We start from the raw sequence: 19277 nt of genomic DNA, 5'->3' as shown, positions 1-19277 counted from the left end.
CAGCCAAGCAGGTGGTTGTCTCAGCCTTTTTTATATGCAATGTGACGGTCACTGTCATTGTGCTGCTGCGGCCATCCTGTGATTGTGGGGAGGGACTGTAATCACATAGCCGTTTACCATCATTACACAACCATAGAGGAGAACAATGTCTCGCACATCTGGTCATTTCCACCACTGACCCAACACATCAATATAAGCACATGTGTCAGGCTGCCTGAGGGATTCGGAGAGATTTAAGTGCATCTTCTCTCGGATTGATTTGCTACTATATGCTCAATGCCCTTCAGAAACCGTCAGTGCAGCAGGATACTTTTGATTTAAAGTACTGAATTATTACTAGCAAAATATACTTAAAGCCAGACACGGCAGGCAGAAAGACAGAATCATTTTTTTTATCAGACTTTTCTCACACCCTGAGCCAGAATCCCCCACTTCAGTAGTACTTACATATAGGCCTGTTGCAATATGCAATATATCAATTAATCGCATAATAAATAAAAATGAGCTCGATAATTTTTTAATAGAAATTATCGGAAAAATTTCCATTTTATTTATTGTTTTTAATTGTGTTTGGTTTTTATTCCACTGCATTTTTTGTTAACAGAGACTGAGAGTCCATTTTATTTCTTGTTTTTGGTTGTTTTGTTCATTTATTGTGGATATTTAAAATGTCTTTCAGTTCCAGTGTTAAATATTCTTTAGAAATAAAAGTTTATTGATCTTTGAAAAGGTGTACCTGCATTATTATGCCATTATCATTATATATTAGATGAAAATGGTCTCAGAACGACAATATTATCGTTTATCGCAATCATTTCTGGGACAATTTATCGTCCAGCAAAATTTGTTATGGTGACAGCCCTACTTACATACACCAAACCTTCCAGTTTTATTTCGATATTCTGAAGGTTTGTACTGAGGGGTTTGTTCATATATCACTCATAGCTGGATTTATATAACATTTTATTCCTAAAAACATAGCAAAATGAATACTGCTGACTGTTTTTAGAGAAATGATGGTCAAGGAGGAGATAATTTAAATGAATACATTTATTATATACAGTATATTTGATCTTAAGGGAATAGTTCAACATTTTGGGTAAAATGCTAAATGCCCATATTATGAAAAGATCATATTTTTCTGGGATTTGGCGTGTTATTTTGTGTCTCTGGTGCTTCCACACGCATACAAACTTGGGGAAAAAAAAAAATCCATGCTGTTTTGAGTAAGATACGGGTTTCTGTAACCTGCCTTCAGTCTCTTTTGACGTCACTAGCCGAAACGAGGGGGATAACCGCTAGCATGCTAGCGGTTAGCCCCCTCGTTGTGAGAGGGGTGAGAGGTCTTACTCTGTAGCTAAAACAGAGACTTGAACACACAGGGTGAAAAGAGGAGCTGCAGCAATGTGCAGTACAACAAAAATATGGTGTTTTTTTTAAATGAAACCATATAAACCTATTCTGGTACAACCTCAAAATACAATTATGAACCTGAAAATGAGCATAATATGGGCACTTTAACTATGCATTTTAAATTTACATTTTTGTGCTCAGTTAAACATATAAAATGTACCTTATTAATTAGTGAGCATCAGAGGTGCTTGTAGGAGGACAGAGCCAGGCTATCCATTTCTCCCTGCTTCCAGTCTTTATGCTAAGCAAAGCTAACCCTCCCCCGGGTTGTAGCTTCATATTTAACAGACAGAGATAAAGTCGTATCAAAGGTTTTTCATTCAGCATCCTCATAACTAAGAGCAATTATTAACTGAGACAAACCAACTCTAAAAATCACTTAGGCTAGCAATCAAAAGCAGTTTCTGCCTTTCTGTCTAATGAGCTCCCTTTAATGAATAACAAGAATATCAATGTCTGATCAGCAATCAGGGATTGTGTCGCCACTTAATTTACTGTATGTGTGGGTGAGGGTGGTAAGTGGGTTTGGAGTCTCGGTTTAAGTGTTCCATTATTATTATTATTTTTTTATTATTATTTTTTGTTTTTAAGTGAGATGCTCTGCTTTTTATTGTGACACATTCTCCCTGACATTTGAAACTTTTGCTGTCACTGTGACTGACCGACTGCTGTTTTTGCCCCCAGAAGGAGTAAGTACAGCAAGGCCAAGCAGGACTCTGATGAAGAGAAGCACTTACATCAAGGTAAATCAGAGTTAACACTCCACCTACTCTATAATTAAAATAAAACATTAGCGCTGTCAGGTGTTTTCATGTACATGCACTCTAAACCGCAAATGAAGCCCAAAAAATTGGGGAAAAAAAACAAACTATTTTTTAATTTAATGTACTTGCATCCTAACATGCTCCAAACACCTCATTACCAAGTCATCAGCATTGTTTTTTTGCATCCAACAAACATTTCAAGTTAATGAGCTCCATCTTCATTGGAGTCAGCCATAGTGACATGAAAAGCAAGGGAGTCAGAGTGTGAAGCGAGGTATGGAGAGAAGAAAGGAGGAGGAGGTTCCAGAGAGGAAGGCGGTGTATAGCCTGCAGCATGATGGAAATAAAGAACAGATGGAGTGTACTTGCCAGAATGAATTAACCTTCATTTTTCACTCCCTTCTTTATTTTTCTTTGCAAACTTCTTTCCTCAGGAGTGAGGATCTACGTTGACCCCTTTACCTATGAGGACCCAAACCAAGCCGTCCGCGAGTTCGCCAAAGAGATTGACGCCTCCTGTATCAAGATTGAAAAAGTTATTGGCATTGGTGAGGAGTTTTGTTTTTAATGCAGCAACTTCAGTACATTCTGCCATTTTTCATTAATTATTATAAACGCATTGTTATGGAGAGCCTTTGCAGTAACGGTAATATTGTAACCCACTTTGGATAAAAGCATCCACCTAATGGGATGATCGTATATTTGGTATTCGTTTAATGCAAATATTCTGCAGCCAGCATATCTTTGTCAGTGATTCATGTCGTTGTTTGTCTGTGTATGCTCTCATATGCAATCCTTGTGAATAAAAAATCATTGTTTTCTTAGACAATATCATTTGGTCTGCCTCTAGAGAGTTCATTGAGTAAAAAAATAAAAACTCAGAGGAGGCTAAATATGTTGTCTGTTCTATTCCTGTGGCCAGAGAAAAGTCAACCAATGACAACATAATAAAGATAAAGAATCAATACCCATTTCCCCTCTCTCTCTCTCGCTCTCTCTCTCTGCTCCAGTGGATGATGAGATGGAGGGGAGTAAGGGATTAGAGACCCTGATCAATGTTTAAAGTGGACCCCTTCTAACCTGCACACACACAAAAACACACACATAGGCACGCACCATCACCCACTCCCTTCTCAATGTGATTTATAGTCCTCGCACTGTAGTATCGGAGTGCTTGTGTATCATCATTTCCACATTTTTAACCCGAGCGTGTGTTTTCAGGGGAGTTTGGCGAGGTCTGCAGCGGCCGCCTGAAGATGCCAGGCAAGAGGGAGATCTGCGTGGCCATCAAGACGCTAAAGGCCGGCTACACCGACAAGCAGAGGAGGGACTTCCTGTCCGAGGCCAGCATCATGGGCCAGTTTGACCACCCCAACATCATTCACCTTGAGGGTGTGGTCACCAAATGTATGTCAAGCATGTTATTTTCTTTACTTTTTACGTACAGTATGAGAATTGTTCCATTTGGAAATGATGCGAATAACATAATTTGATGCATCATTCTATTGCTTTTTGAGTAAGCTTAATCTTTTTTGGAGAAATTAAATTGCTACAGAAAATTGCAATAATACTCAGCAGACACATTTACGCACACAATGACTTTTATAATGACACAGGAAGGACATTAATTTTTGCTGTCCCTGTTCTCCCTTAAAAAATAACCTAACACTAAATCCTTACAAACTACGTGTGCGGTTTTGGGTGACTTTGGAAAAGGGTGAGTGTAGGGACAAACCCATCTTGACTAGCCAAAAGTGTGTGTTTGTGTGGTGTTGTGTTAATGCTGGCATATCCAAAGACATACAAGCATTAATGTTGCACATGTTCTACGAGATCTGTATTCGCACATATATGTGTTGTCCGAAACATCTCATCCGTGGGTATCCCCAGGTGGGCTTTGTCCAGATTGAAGGGGTCCAGCATTGGTGGGGAGGGGGAGGTGGAAGTGGAGTCAGAGGTAGCTGGGCAGTTGGGAGGGGGTGTAATGGGTCCAGGAACAGGCCCTGTAGCACTGCACCAAGCTCATTAATCATGGTGTCAGCTGTAAATGTGTTTGGGTTTAGGGAGTGATACCCTATCCCTTTTCTATCTGCTGCTGCATGGCCACAACACACCAGCCAAATCTCCCTCCCTCTGCCCTTGGCACTCTCTCTGTTTCTCCCTACCTTTTACACCTTCCCCCATTGTTTTTTGTTAGGCTTGAGGTGTATGTGTGTGTGTTCTTGTCAGCACATGTCGGCATCTGTGCACCCTTGATTGCACGCGTCTGAGCGTGAGTGTTACCATAGCTGATGGCCAGCCTCAGCTCGGGTTAGATGGATGAAGTGCCTTAATGTGTCGTGACACAACAGCCTGGCCCTATCTGTGCTGGCCCTATCTGTGCTGTGTGTCTCCCACTGTTGTACACACTGTACACACTGTACACACACACACACACACACACACACACACACACACACACACACACACACACACGCACACGCACACACACTGCCAGAGCTGAAAGTGAACAGCAGCACAGGCAGAATTGCTTATCACCTATCACACCTCTCACCACGGGGGGATGACCTTTCAGACCTCACAGAGACTGAGTGAAAAAGACGAAAAAAGTGAAAAAAGGCGGAGGAAAAGGAAAATAAAAAGAGGAAGGAAAATAAATCTGAGACAAGTAGCAGACAGTGAAGGTACAAATAGAGATGCCGAGAGAAATAGACAGAAAGGCGGTTAGGAGCTGATGGATTAAAGGAAAGACAGAGAACAACAGTGGCAACGACAGAGAGAGAAAGCAGAGGGTGGTAGAACTACTGAACCGGAGGCTGAAAAAGAAAGAGGCGGAGCAGGAACGGAGGGAGAGAGATGAAGGAGAAGCAGATGAGCTACGCAGCAGTGACAGGAGCCGACATGGAAGGATGGTGAGCCAAAGCAAGAAGATCAACACGAAAACTACCACTCTACCTCCATCCACGCTTACTTTTGAGAGCTTGACACAAGGTTTGGGCAAATTAGTCCTTTACACTTGAGTGTGTCAGTGGAATCTATTAAAAATCCATTATTTGAATTGCACTCCCCTTTCCATTACAATCAAGTTAAAAGGAATTCTCAATCTGGTCTCAGTTTGCTGGCATGTCCAACAGAGCCAATTAAGCCTTATTAATTATGGAAGAACTCCAAATAGACACTAAAATACATAAATCTGCAAAAATCTCTCACCGAGGACTGCTGGCTGTAGTCCAGTATCTTGAAGCGTGTATAGACTTAATGTTTCTATCATGCTAGTGTGTAATTAAAATCCAGCCTCTGTTGGAGCTTGAAATGAGACGTGATATGTTTAGCAGCTGATTTACATAAAGTAAGAGTGTGCTAATTTAAAAAAGATCTGCATTTAAAAGCCAGATCTTTGTTCGCTGCAAACGCCAGAACCTCCGGAGAGCGTTTGCCCAACGTTCCCCCAATATTGTCCCCCTGTTGCGTTTTTCCCCTTTGCCTGTTTTGTTGGCAGGTGATAATCTGCCCACTGGTGGGGCCCTTGCACAGAGTTCATTGCCAAAGGCGGCAGGGCGTATTCAGTAAACAAGGAATTAGCATGAAAATGGGAAGGGAGGAAGAGGGCGGGGCTGGGAAGGCGAGAGTTTAAGGTCGCAGGTCAGACGCTCCTCAGACTTGATTGGGGAGCTGTCAATCACCGGCGGCCCCGGGGCAGAGGCGAGCAACAAAGGGAACAAAGATGGCTGACAAAGAGGGCCCCTGCTTTCCACCAACTTTAACTCTACTTCCTCTTTTTGGGACATCGCCGGAGCGCCCCGTAATTAATGGAGTGCCAATCACGCAGCGGGTAAGGCGGTGACTGACAGCCTCTTGGCATGGCGAGAGGCCTGCTGTGGAGTGGAGGAACTTCACCTTCAAGAACTCAACTGCCACCACTCGGCTGGCTTTCTGCTGCTTTAGGCATTCTGCTGGAGTTCACAAGAGTTTCAACACATTCTCCCCTCTAGGCATTAGGTTTAAGTCAGCACTTCTCTTTAACACAATATGCTTTTTAGTCCACCTTAACTGTGCCACTTGAAATGGAACGCAAAGAGCAGCGCTGTTCTAGGGGGAATTTGTGGCAGCAATTTTCAGCATGTGTTGTTGGCATGGCTGGTTAGGCACCAGCTTGCTGCCATTTTGGGACAAAAACAAGCCACCCTCTCTTCTTTTCCTTTTTTCCCTATCTCTTTCTCTCTCCTCCTCATAATCGCTATCCCCCCTCATCCTAAGAGACAAAGACAGACAGACCCACCAGGGATTGTTCCCCGTCCCCACCGCCTGCCCCGGCTCAGATAAAGACACAGGCGCTCCCCCAAGAGAGACGGAGAGGGGAAGACAGAGGGATGAGGTGAAAAAGGCCAGAGAGGAGTGGCAGGGATCGGTGGGGGGGGGGGGGGGGGGGGGGGGGGGGGGGGGGAGAGCAATAGAGAGGAGCTAGCAGCAGAGTGACAGATGCGCTAAAAGTTGGCAGAGGAGAAAGAGGGCAAAGGGACAGTGAGTGACATAAATAGCGAGTCAGAGGGATTCTGGGTGACTGTGATGAGACTTATTATAAGGAGTCCAACGTCGGTTCATATTTGCATAAACACAAGATGGTGTGTGTGTGTGCGTGTATGTGTGTGTGTGTGTGTAGTGCTGTGTTTCAGTGGAGATGCCTCTGTATGTGCAGGGAAAGAACGGGGATGTCAGGGCAACTGTAACACTGAGCTAATTAAATCACTACGGGACAGAGATGGATGGCCTAACACATACTCACACACACACACACACACACACACACACACACACACATTCCCCCGAGAACCCCCCTGCTGTGTTGGGCTGTGATGTGCATCGTTTACCTCTATAATCATCTGCCTCTCATTCACTCTCTCTCTCTTTCCCTCTCTCTCTCTCTAGGTAAGCCAGTGATGATTATCACAGAGTACATGGAAAACGGATCGCTGGATGCATTCCTGAGGGTCAGTCATGCGTTTCTGTCTGCTCACATGTGTGTGAGCGTGCGATACGACTGTAGCATGCTGATCCAATCTAATCGCTGTAATGTCATCCCCCCCGAAATTACAAGCGTTTGTTCACAAACATTCGCCCTAATCTTCATCCTCTCCTTGATCAACTTACCGTTTTTTCGACAAGGAAGTTGGCGCAGGTTTCACCTCTGTGATTCCAGGGTTCACTACACTTTGGGTTTTAGATGATGCTTAGCTACTTTATCCAGTTATTATACACATAGTGTTTAAAAAAGGAATATGCAGCACTTGAAAACCTGATTCACAATGGTAGTTGTAAGCAAATGGAGTTAAGGTTGTTGAAAAATATATAGGGACGTTTGTATAGTAATATTTCTGTCAACAACCATAACTACATTTGCTTACAGCTACATTATAATATGTATAAGATACTATTTACTACATTTTATATACAGCCTATGAATGTTAAGGATTTTTACTTTTGAATAAATGCATATAGGTGGAGCTGTAACTGTTGAAAAATACATAAATAAGCACTTAAACATGTACGTAGCAAAACAATCTAAGCTGTAATATAAGTTAACAAATGTCCCCATATTTCATTACAGCTACATTGTAGTGTCTTATTGTGTGTTATAAACTTTTATTAAAACTGAGACAGAATTCACTCATGTGTAACTGAACAGTATTGGTAACCTTAATTTAACAGAAAAACATTCTTTTTTGCGACTGGAATAAAATTAAATAAGTATAATGTTTGCAGTTACATGTTGAACGCATTCCAAAACATTTAAGATGGCAGTAAAATGATATGGTACACATTTAAACATTTAGCTTTTTTTTTCTGCAGAAGAACGATGGCCGTTTCACAGTGATTCAGCTGGTGGGCATCCTGCGTGGAATTGCATCGGGCATGAAGTACCTGTCAGACATGAGCTACGTCCACCGCGACCTAGCAGCTCGCAACATCCTGGTCAACAGTAACTTGGTGTGCAAGGTGTCCGACTTTGGCATGTCCCGAGTGCTGGAGGACGATCCCGAGGCTGCGTACACCACCCGGGTGAGTGTGTGTGTGTGTGTGTGTGTGTGTGTGTGTGTGCGTGTGTGCGTGTGTGTGTGCGTGCTTGTGTGCGTGTGTGTGTAGGCGAACATGTGTCCAGTGACTCAGTGGTCTGTGTGCGTGTCACCTTGCTTGTCGGCTTTTCAGCTTTCATTTATCAGCCCTTCTTTCAATTACAGGGAGGGAAGATCCCCATCCGCTGGACGGCCCCGGAGGCCATCGCTTACAGGAAGTTCACCTCGGCCAGCGACGTGTGGAGCTACGGCATTGTCATGTGGGAGGTGATGTCATATGGCGAGCGACCATACTGGGACATGAGTAACCAAGACGTAAGTCTAGAGAAATGTAATTTACCTGCAGGCAAACATAAATAATAAACAGCTTGAATACGTTTGGGATATTGGAGCTTGAGCAAATCATTCCCAGTTGCATGTGTACTGTCAAACATTTTTAAAAGATACTTCATCATTTTAACTTGGTTATGTAATCAAATTACCTGCAGGGGTGATAAAAACATCAGTATATTCAATTTTCTCATTAAATGTCTTGCGTAGGTGCCTAAAGTGAGGTGACTTTTTCAGTTTAACTCTCCACACAAACAAACTCAGAAACAAAGTGACTTACAGCAGCACTGATCTACTGTCTAGGTGATCAAGGCTATTGATGAGGGCTATCGGCTGCCCCCGCCCATGGACTGCCCTGTGGCGCTCCATCAGCTCATGCTGGACTGCTGGCAGCGAGAGAGGGCCGACCGGCCAAAGTTTGGACAGATCGTCAACATGCTGGACAAGCTGATCCGCAACCCAAACACTCTGAAGAGGACTGGGGGAGAGGCCACTGTCAGGTGAGAGGGCAGGTCACAGACAGATGCTAAATAGATGTGGTGTTAATGGGTCAGTTCACACAAATCACAGAAACATATTTTCTCACTTGCAGTACCTCCTACCATGCATAAATAAATAGTCCCTATAAAACTGTTATCCTCATGGCTATACTACAAGATATTACTACAGTTATGTTGTAAATCTGACAAACTTTTGAAATTTGATAAATTGTCACGTACTTTTATAGAGGGGTTACATTATTTAGGAATATGGTTATTATATAAGTTTATCTCACACATTATTTGCATTAATTAGTGTGATTTTAGCCTGACTGAACTACTGCAAACTAAGATAAAAATTAACACTTTCAAACCAAAAAAAATTGCTGCATAGATGTATAGAAAAGTTGTAGAATTAAAAAATAAGTTAAACAGAGGCAACCAGCGAATATGTTGTGTTATGAAGCTAATGTGCATAAACACACATATGCAGCTTGTTTACTGCACAATGCATTACGTATGCAATGGTCTACCTCTCACCCCAACACAATCACACACTCCTATTCTCTCGCTGGTATTTACATTCCTCATTAAACATTATCTACCAGCAACGTGTGGCACTTTTCAGCTCAAACACCCTCCGTAATGGATTTATCTGCAAACTAGCTTTAATGGTGCTGTACACTCAGGAATGTAGGTACTCTAACGGGGGGGGGGGGAATAACGATGTAACGCTGAGTTAAAAACAAACATGACCCTACAGCTCCGACACCATTACTCTTGAGTGGCTAAATGTGTTACGAATGACCTACATGTGTTTACAGACTCGACGCAGGCCAGTGGGAGTCTGTTTGAGTTTAACGAGTGTGTGAGCGCATGCAAGCAATCCACACACACACGCACACACATACACACACTCGCCTAACGGGACACAGTGAGAGCGAGAGTCTTTGTAGAGTAATTAGCAGAACTGAATCCTATAAATGCAGCTTTTACAGTAACAAGAGGGAAGGGGAAAGTAGAGTGTGTGTGTGTGTGTGTGTGTGTGTGTGTGTGTGTGTGCGTGCGTGCGTGCGTGCGTGTGTGTGAAAATGGATCCTAATGCATAATCCTTTCCACCTACTAAGTAGAGATGACGTATTAAAGAGTCCAACATCCTGTTCTCACACTTCAACTCAACATCCTTCGTAAAGAAGAGAGAATGATAGATAGAGTGTGTGTGTGAGAGTGAGAGAGTTACCAGGGCAGGACGAGACTGCCACGGACTCAGACTCACCGGCCCAATGTAAATGTTTCATGGCCGACGCCTCTGCTGCAATGCTCAACAGAAAGGAAAGATAAAGTAAGAAGTGAAAAAAGTGGGAGGTAACTCTGCCGATGAATATCTGAATGTGAGGAGGAACTCCACCGTGTGGTAACATTCACAGAGGTGTGCCCTGGTTGTGTGTTTTCTGTCAAATAAATATGAACTAACTGTGTCAGTCACAACCAGGAGGAACCGTGTTTGGCTTGGCTCGGTTTCCACTAAGACCCACAAAATAGGGACACAAAAGAGAGCTTAACCCAATAGAGCTGCTGAGTCCATCAAGGAGGAATAGCTAGAGAGAAATGTAGCATGGTGCATTTTACAGCTTGTGGGTAGCTATCTGTTATCGCGCAAGGTGTATGCGTCACACGCTTCTAAAACTACAGTACAGCATCATAGTCAGGAACGTGGAAACTCTTCCTGTAATGCTGCCGTTTCTGCTGTCATAACTCAATGGTGTTCCATACTGTGTACGAAAGTGGATCATTACCTTTCGAGTCAAAAGCACTTAAACAGAATGTAAATTGTATTGTCTATTTGCACAGACAGTTGCATATATCATGGTCTTGGGATACAGCTTACGTGCTGGACCGAAGTACAGAAGCATCGAACATTGACTGTAAAAACAGAACTAAATGTCTGTTGATCCTAAGAAACTTAAGTTCATGAAGTTAATTCTCTACTTTTCTCTTCTCCACCCACTAGGCCTAACACCACCTTGCTGGAGCCAGGGAGCCCCGAGGTGTCGTCGGCCGTGGGCACAGTGGAGGACTGGCTGCAGGCCATTGGCATGGAGAGATACAGCGACAACTTCACCGCCGCCGGCTACACCACTCCAGAGGCTGTGGTCCACATGACACAAGAGTGAGTATGGAGGGGAGAATATGAGAGAGGAAGGGAAGAAGTAAACAGAAAAAGGAAAGAGAAGAAGGTGCAAGCTAGTCACACACATAAAAAAAACTGTTGTTATAGCAAGTGAATGCTTTAAATAGAGTGGGACATTTTCTTCACTTTTAGAAGTGTCAGTAAAAGAATGAATTAGGCTCTAATTCTCTATATGAGAAAATGAAAATGAATGACTGTATCTTCAGTTTTAAGTCATATGTCACAAATTATGGGCTGAATTGTTCAGTTATTGAAGAAGAGATGAAAAATAAGACTCAGTAGTTAGCCTCAAAAGTTATTCTAGCAGTGAAGAACAATTTTCAAGAACATGACTCTGCCCTACATATCTAAAACTAGCTGTGCTTAGTACTTGGCAAATGACTGTGGCCTTTTTCAAGAAATAATTGTGAACTAAGAAATAAATCTTTAAGACTTTTGTGAAGAGCTTCTTATTTTCTGTCAGATTTCGAAGTACATGAAAAATGTAATTCACTCTTGAAACAAAGTTAAATTTGTCAAAGGAATAATTTAATATTTTGGTAAACACACTTAATACTTACTTTCTGTAAGTATTACTGTCGTGTCTGTACGATAAATATAAAGCCAACAGTCAGTTAGCTTAGCTTAGCATAACAACTGTAAACAGAAGCAACAGCTAGCCCTGGCTCTGTACAATAATACATTAACTGCCTAGCAACAGCTCTAAATATTTGACAAATGAAATTTAAGAATGACAAGCAGTGTTTTTTTCAAAATGGTTAAGTGCTATATAGTTTCAGCATGTAGCTAGCCGTCTGCTTCAAATCTTTTGCCAGACTAAGCTGTTAGCCAGCTAGCTGTAGCTTCATATTTAGAGTACATAAATGAGAGTTGTATCAATGTTGTCATCTAACTCTCAGTAAGAAAGATGCTAAATGTATTCACCAAAATGTCAAACTATTATTACACTTCTTTGTGATTAGAGTAGAATCAATCTGTGACATACAGTATATTGCAAAGTCTATATGTGTTAAATGTTTATCAGTCTCTGTCTGTAATATATAAATTTTTCAGCTTATAAGATTACAGAACTAGGATTGCTGAGTTGGCAAGTTACATCCTCATACAGCAGTTGAACTGTCAGGCCAGTTTCCACTGGAAGGCTGTAAAATTCATCATGTGGATCGGGCCTACGTGTGTTTGTTATTATTGCACCCAGTCCTAAAAGGTTCTTTTCCCCATCCTTTGCAGGGACATGGCTCGCATAGGCATCACCTCGGCAGCACACCAGAACAAGATCCTGACCAGCGTCCAGGGAATGCTGTCCCAAATGCAACAGATGCAAGGCAGAATGGTTCCAGTCTGAAAGGTTTAAACAAAGAAAAAGGAAAAGGAAGCAAAGCGACTTCGTTTCTCATGAAAAAGACGAAATATAAAAAAAGAGACAAATAAACTATGAAGTAATAGTTTACCTCATCCATGCACTTTAAAATTGGATTTAAACGAAAAGAAACTGTTGATGAAGAAAAAAGAAAAGTGGTGAAAATGGCACTTTTTTCTTTTTAAATCAGACCTTTTCCTCGCCCTTTTTTTGTTGTTTTGGAGAATGGGACACTTCTTTCTGCAGCATTTATGTATAGATGGAGGGAAGGCTGGAAAAGTGCTTCCGAAAGGCCAATCTGGAGTGCCTTTAATGGTCTGGAAGGAAAAGCAAGGGAGAGGGGAATTGTACCTTTCTTCCTCCTCTTTGGCAGAGTGTTGTTTCTGGAACTTTTTTCTGGAATAATCCACCGAGCAGATTTTTTTGATTTCCTGTGACTGTGTTTATTGTACATGAATTGTTTCTGTGGGACTCGCAGGCTGCCCCAGCCGCCATTGTTCTCTCTCAGCTGGATCTGTTTGATATCTCGCAAACAAAATGGAGGATCCTGACCGTCATATATAAACAGTGAATCTCTGAGAGGTTGAGGGTTGGATTCCGAGGGGAGATGGCAGTGCAGGGGAGGGCTTATTTTACGGAGCTTTTTGTGTTTTGTTTTTTTGCTCTGTTCTGGCCTTGTTTTTCTCCCAGAATGCTGTATTTTGTTGCCCTCAGGACGTTGCTGAGAATGTCTTTGATCTTCCAGAGGAGCCTTTCCACTCCCCTGTCTTCCCAAAAATGCCCCCCTACACCTCAGATAAACACACAATTTGGATTCTTTCATTCATCTCCTGATCTGATTTAAAGCCCCAGCCTCCCGCTTCTGCAGGACCCACCAACTCTTCCTCACCACTTTTGATGGACAGCTGTTTGGACCAGTTGAATTGGCTTTTCTAAATTGGACACGAGAATGAAGGAAAGCATCGGCAAGATTTATTTTAGACAAAAGAATGCAACAGAGGCAATATGGATGCAGAATGAATCAGAATCATCAGCATCATCATCGCTGCCAAGAAAATAAACAAGAAAATACACGGAGGATTACTCAAATCGTCATCAAGGTGAGGATCAAATATTTTTTTCTTCCTTACTTAGACTCAGCACAAAAATCCCTATTAAAATAAAACAAAGATATTGGATTACACCTCCCTTTATTATTTCAGTATGCTTCCTATGTCTAGCAACGGAGTGCCTAAAAGATTCATTAGACCCCCCCTCCCTCATCACTGGCTCCTCAGCTCCTCAAGCTGTGTTAATTAACAAGTGGGTCGCGCCACCTCAGGCAGCCAGAGCAGATCAATAGCCACTGGTCTGTGATCAGTCTGCGGCCCTGATTCTGCTGTCATGGTAATGAGAAGAATTAATCAGCTGCTGACTCCCAATCAGCCAAACAGGGCCCACCAGAGCTCCAGAACACATTTCCAGGAAAGAAGAGAAGGTGCTGTCTGCCACGGTACCAGGAAGGTCTTAAGTCACGCTCATTTTGATTGATTTGAATGTATCAGATACCACATATTGTTCTCTCTTCATGGTCAATACATGGCCAGGTGGATATTTTTGGATTTTCTGAGTAGAAGATCTTAATTGATGCACACAAATGATCACATGCACAAAAGTTAATGAAGCATGGCTTTAGCTTACTAAGCAAGTTGAAGACTGATCTCACTTACTTAGTTTAATTTATGTGGCGGCATTGATTTGATTTATTTAATACACGTAGTCGCAGCTAAGTAGGTTCTGTAAAACTATGTTAGTTAAATAATGTTCTGTTTTTATTTCAAATTCAATTTTATGGTCATTTTGGAGGATGTCATTTGGGATGATGTTGAATAGTACTGCAACTAACAATTTTCCTTATTATAATTTTCCTTATTAATTATGTTCTCGCTTAATTGTTTTGTCCATAAACTGTGAGAAATCCCAATTATAATTTTGCAGAGCCATGGGGATGTTTTCATATAGCTTGTTTTATTTGACCAGCAGTTCCAAACCAAAAAATAATCAATGAACCTTCACACATGATAAAGAAAAGCATAAAATCCTCATTTTAAGAAGCTAAAACATGCAAACATTTGGTATTTCTTTGCTTGAAAAATTACTGACAGGATTAATCAATTATAAAAATAGTTCCAGAATAATTTTATATCGATCAGCTAATTGAATAATCGACTAATAGTTTGAGCTCTACAGTTGAATAGTATTTAATTATACTGAGAGATGTTTCTGATATTTTGTCCATCCTATTTATACTAAACATGTTTAGTATTAAAAAGTATAAACAACAGTATAAAAGCAGTATAAAGCAGTACATGTTTCATGTATTAAAAAATCCATGTATACAAAAAAGTGCTGCACAAGGCTTTCTTTGAACATGAAACAATAGTTGTAATAAAATAATGCTATACATTTTGAAGGCTTTACAAAGGATTTGTTTCAGTTGGCTTAACAAAAAAGCATTCTGCGGTTGCAATGGCTGTTGAATCTATACATAGACAATTCCTCTAATACACAAGTTAGTTAAATGTCTATTGGTATGCGTTAGATGTGTGCCAATAAGTCAAGGGCATGTTTCATATATTATGTACACACAGCAGCATGTGGTGCACACAAGTTAATACATCGTTGCCACAAAATCCATATTTTCCCCCTGTGGGGTGGCCGCCCACAATCTTAGGATGCTCTGGCTTTGGCATTCGACTTTGTTTAGCAGATGAGTCGAATGTTCCATAGAGCTGGAGCTGGAGAGCAGTATTGTTGGTCAGGACTGGATGCCAAGCAGAAATTGTTTATATTCAAAACCACCATGACTGATGCAGCCTCTCTTTTCCTCCCCCTTTTCTTTCTCCACAGCTGCTGCCGTCCATCACAAACAGGATCCCGGTCCTGATCGCCCCAACCATAATTCTTCCTCTTTGTCTTCCTTCTCCTGCTTTCCCCTCCTCTCCTTGGAGTGTCCTCCGACACCGAGATGACAAATCCATCCCCGAGCGTCTGGGACTTCCACCATCAACTTTAAAAACTAGCCACCACGCTCTTGTGGCCATCCAGCCATGTACTGGAAATTACTATGAATGATTTAACAGCTTACAAAAAGAGACAATATGAAGAATGTAATATAATCGAGAAGCCCTGCTCCAGCGGATAATGTACTTTTATTTTGAAAGTTTCATTTTATTTTGTGTTTTTTTTGTTGTTGTTGTTGTTGTTGTTGCTGTTGCTTTTTTATAGTTTTTTTTTTGTTTTGTTCGGTTTGCATGTAAAGTAACAAACGTTTGATTTGAGCGTGCGAATGTGATGACGTATGTGCACGGATGTGTGTGTGTTTGTGTGTCCAGCCGTATGAGTGACGTCTTTGAAGTACCACCAGTAATTTTCATGCCACTGTGGAGGAAGAGAAGATAACAGAGATGTATTGTTTTTGACATGAAAATATATTTTCTTTTGCTTTTGTGTCGTCTAAAAAACGAAGATGTAAGGTGTGTTGCTCCTGTCGTGCAAACTCAGCAACAGCTTTCTGGACTGCAACCCATTTCTGCTTGGCAGTAACAGCGGCTTGCAAATGGACACACAGAGACACGGACTAAAAGCCTCTCTCGCATAGAAACACACCGAACACAGACGAGAATTTAACCTCTCCAAGATTCATGAGGAGAAAATGTCGGAAACTTCGCCCTCTGTGGAAATGGTAGCAGTTTAAAACGAGGCACCTGTACACAACAAAGGATCAGATAAGTGAGGAAAAGGTGTTTAACAAGGGAAAATTGTTGACTATTTTTTATTTTTTCCAGAGCACATCATACAGCTACAGGTTTAACCCAATGGACAATATTCTTTTTGATCCTTTATATCTTTAAACTATACTTATTTGAATGTTTTTGAACTCGTAAATGACGCTTCATATAATACAACAACACCTCCGTCCTTAATACAGCTCTACTGCTCTTTCCTTTTTTTGGCAATGCGTTGTTCTTTTGGGTTTTATCTGTTGAAAAAGGACCTGTTTGGAAATATGCAAGACATGTTGGGAAGGAGAAGGAAACCAGAATGTACTGTAATTGTTTTTTCCTTTACCTAAATGTTGGACAATTTGAAAAAAAGAAGAAAAAAAATTAACAAAACGCAAGCGTTAATGTTTGTCATTGTATGCCTTCTGATGCCATATGATCTAGCCATGTAGATCTAACATTCTCTCAATCTTTTTTGTACTTTTTTTTTTTACATGATCGTTTTTTTTTTGGCCTTGTTTGTTTTATTTTGTTTTTGTCAAGGAGCTCTAGGTACATGTAACTTATGTCATTTATTTATGTCCTTTTATATCTAGTTTGTAAAATAATAGCCTAAAGTGAAGAAAATAAAGGGGTGCCAAAGTGCATTCTTAATAAAGTAGAAACCATATGACGATCTTCCTGCCTCTCATTCATTCACACACACGCGCACACACACACACACACACACACACACACACACACACACACACACACACACTCACAGGAGCGTCTGATGCAGAGGCCATCAGCATTGTCATCAGTGATTGCAGTCATTATTTCTGTAGCTGATGACCTAACTATCATGCATTGATTACTGCTTCATATGATTACACATAACGGAGGGGTTACGTAACAGAAGGAAGAGGCCAAGGTAGCACATCAAGCAGTTTCTTGGTCTTGTTTTTGCTTTATAATTTTCACTTTGCTCTTTGTAACCTAAACACACAGAATTTTAAAAACAAGGGCGAGTGTGTTGGCAGTGTGTCTCTTCTGCTGCACATGCTCAGCGGATATCATGACTCTGGACTCCAAGACTTGGCCTTCAACTCCTCTCAGGCCTTGGAGCAGCAGTGAGCGCCACTCACTTGGCGTGGTGCGTTTGTGTGTGTGTTTAATCAGAACAACATCTGCTTCCTGGACTCACTTCCAGCAGCGATAAACCACTGATTATCCTGTGTCTTTGATAAGGGCCCGGGAGAGAAGAGAGAACGAGAGGACGGTTTTAGAAACGGGGCTTGAGCCAACGTTCAGCCAAATGGTGTTTTACACATTTCCTGAGAAATCACCAGCACAAGGCATGCATGCATTAAAGCTCTGAAGTTTGCAGTGGGAGATTTTATCGGCCTCGAAGGGAAAGTGTGCCCCCTTCGCAGATTGTTGGCAAGCTTAGAGGGGAAGATGAAAAAAGATTAGTGGGGCTGACTTTGATAAATCTGCTCCACACTGGGAAGATTTGTTTTTTCTAGATTTTTGACAACTTGGCATGGTGTTTGAATGTTCAAAAGAATGTCATAAATAAATGAATGAAAAATAAATGAAAAAAATAATGCATTTACCAAGCAGGGGTTATTTAAGCATGCATGTTCAATCTTGTTCTGGGAAACAACCAATTGGTTTTCAAGATATTTCCCTCTGGATTACGAATGCCATTCTCACGTTGGTTCTAAAAGGAAAGTCGGGATCATCAAAGTTGTTAGGATTCATCATCTGGGGACGCTGCTAACTTGGCTAAAACGAAGAAGATGGAGTGTTGCTGAAAGAAAAGAATGGGTAGCAGAAAAAGTGCTAAATGCAGTCCTGACTGCAAACAAAAAGGAGGACAGAAAAAAACAAAGTGAGAGGAAGAAACCCAGACGAGGAGATTGAAAGTGCAGGTCACATAAGGAAAAGCTGGCTGTCTGCTACACTTGGCTAACCAAAGTAAGCAGAGTCCTGTTGAAAGTTCACGTAGTGTCCATGACTCGCCTGGAATGCTACGTCTCTCTTAACACAACCAGCACAATTCAACACCTCTGTCAGCAAAGCCTCTCTTTTAACTCTGACTTCGAAGGGAGATGGCCCAAGAATATCTCCCAGGCATTTCAGCCCATGATCCTTTAACAGGTAGAAATACAGCATAGTTGGTGGAAAAAAAGACCATCCAATATTTGGATAATTGCTGAGATTATGTAGCACTAATGTGAACTTTCAGATCTACAATGAATTACAAAGAAATATTTGTAATGTGGCTCATGCTAGCATGGCAGTGTAGGTTTTACATTGGTATTGGACAATTCAGGATCAATGCTGAAAGTAGTCTTGCTTTGCCAGACCTTCACAGCGCTGCGGAGGAGGGTCTGGCTAGTCCACACAGCATTCCGGAATGGGAGAAAAACGTGCTCTGGTTTATTGGCATTTCTTGAAACCAATCACAATCGTCATGGGAGGCACTAAGCTCCGCACGGAGCAATGGTGCCGCTGCAAAATAGCCTCAGGAAAGAACTTGTTTTGGTGGAACGTGTACGTTCAAAAGTTGTTTTAGTGGAGTGCTTTAGTCCTCAGATTGGACAGATAGTCTAGCTAGCTGTCTCAATTTACCATGCAGAGATAATTTTAAGGTTATAGCTTGAGTGTGCATTGGGCAGCTGTATAATTTTGGTAAATACTAGTATCGATTGATTGGACTCTGTACTGGCAGACACCCAATATTATAGGACTCGTGTCGAGATCAGGACCAAAAAACCTTGCCAAACTAACCACAACTCAACCATAGTTCATTAAGTTCATGGCTACAACGTATAAATAGAAAGCGTGAATTTGAAAAAGATTGGCATGAGTGTTTTGCAGAATCATCCAATATTTTGTTTTGTGCATGTATTATTCA

At 41.5% G+C, this 19277-nt stretch overlaps 1 protein-coding gene and 1 long non-coding RNA gene across 4 annotated transcripts in view; both read left to right on the top strand.

Moving 5' to 3' along the window:
* Nucleotides 1–12651, top strand: part of epha4l (eph receptor A4, like) — a 51265-nt gene extending 38614 nt beyond the window's left edge. For 2 of the 3 annotated variants that reach the window (XM_078246763.1, XM_078246760.1), the window contains exons 9-17: nucleotides 2098–2156; nucleotides 2612–2725; nucleotides 3399–3584; nucleotides 7104–7165; nucleotides 8025–8234; nucleotides 8414–8563; nucleotides 8882–9078; nucleotides 11069–11227; nucleotides 12479–12651. In XM_078246763.1, the coding sequence (XP_078102889.1) occupies nucleotides 2098–2156; nucleotides 2612–2725; nucleotides 3399–3584; nucleotides 7104–7165; nucleotides 8025–8234; nucleotides 8414–8563; nucleotides 8882–9078; nucleotides 11069–11227; nucleotides 12479–12593 (1252 nt within the window). In that variant the 3' untranslated portion in view covers nucleotides 12594–12651. The remainder of the gene's footprint in view (nucleotides 1–2097; nucleotides 2157–2611; nucleotides 2726–3398; nucleotides 3585–7103; nucleotides 7166–8024; nucleotides 8235–8413; nucleotides 8564–8881; nucleotides 9079–11068; nucleotides 11228–12478) is intronic. The other variant, XM_078246762.1, reaches the window with a different exon arrangement.
* Nucleotide 12652: 1 nt separating this feature from the next.
* LOC144515701 (uncharacterized) lies at nucleotides 12653–17049 on the top strand. Its single transcript, XR_013501766.1, has 2 exons — nucleotides 12653–13708; nucleotides 15498–17049. It is a non-coding gene; the product is annotated as an uncharacterized LOC144515701 (long non-coding RNA).
* Nucleotides 17050–19277: the final 2228 nt, after the last annotated feature.

Source organism: Sander vitreus, chromosome 3 (genome assembly GCF_031162955.1).
Source record: "Sander vitreus isolate 19-12246 chromosome 3, sanVit1, whole genome shotgun sequence".
In the NCBI taxonomy this organism is placed as follows: Eukaryota; Metazoa; Chordata; class Actinopteri; order Perciformes; family Percidae; genus Sander; species Sander vitreus.
The sequence above is the reverse complement of the archived record's forward strand: the minus strand, read 5'-3'. Positions and strand labels throughout refer to the sequence as shown.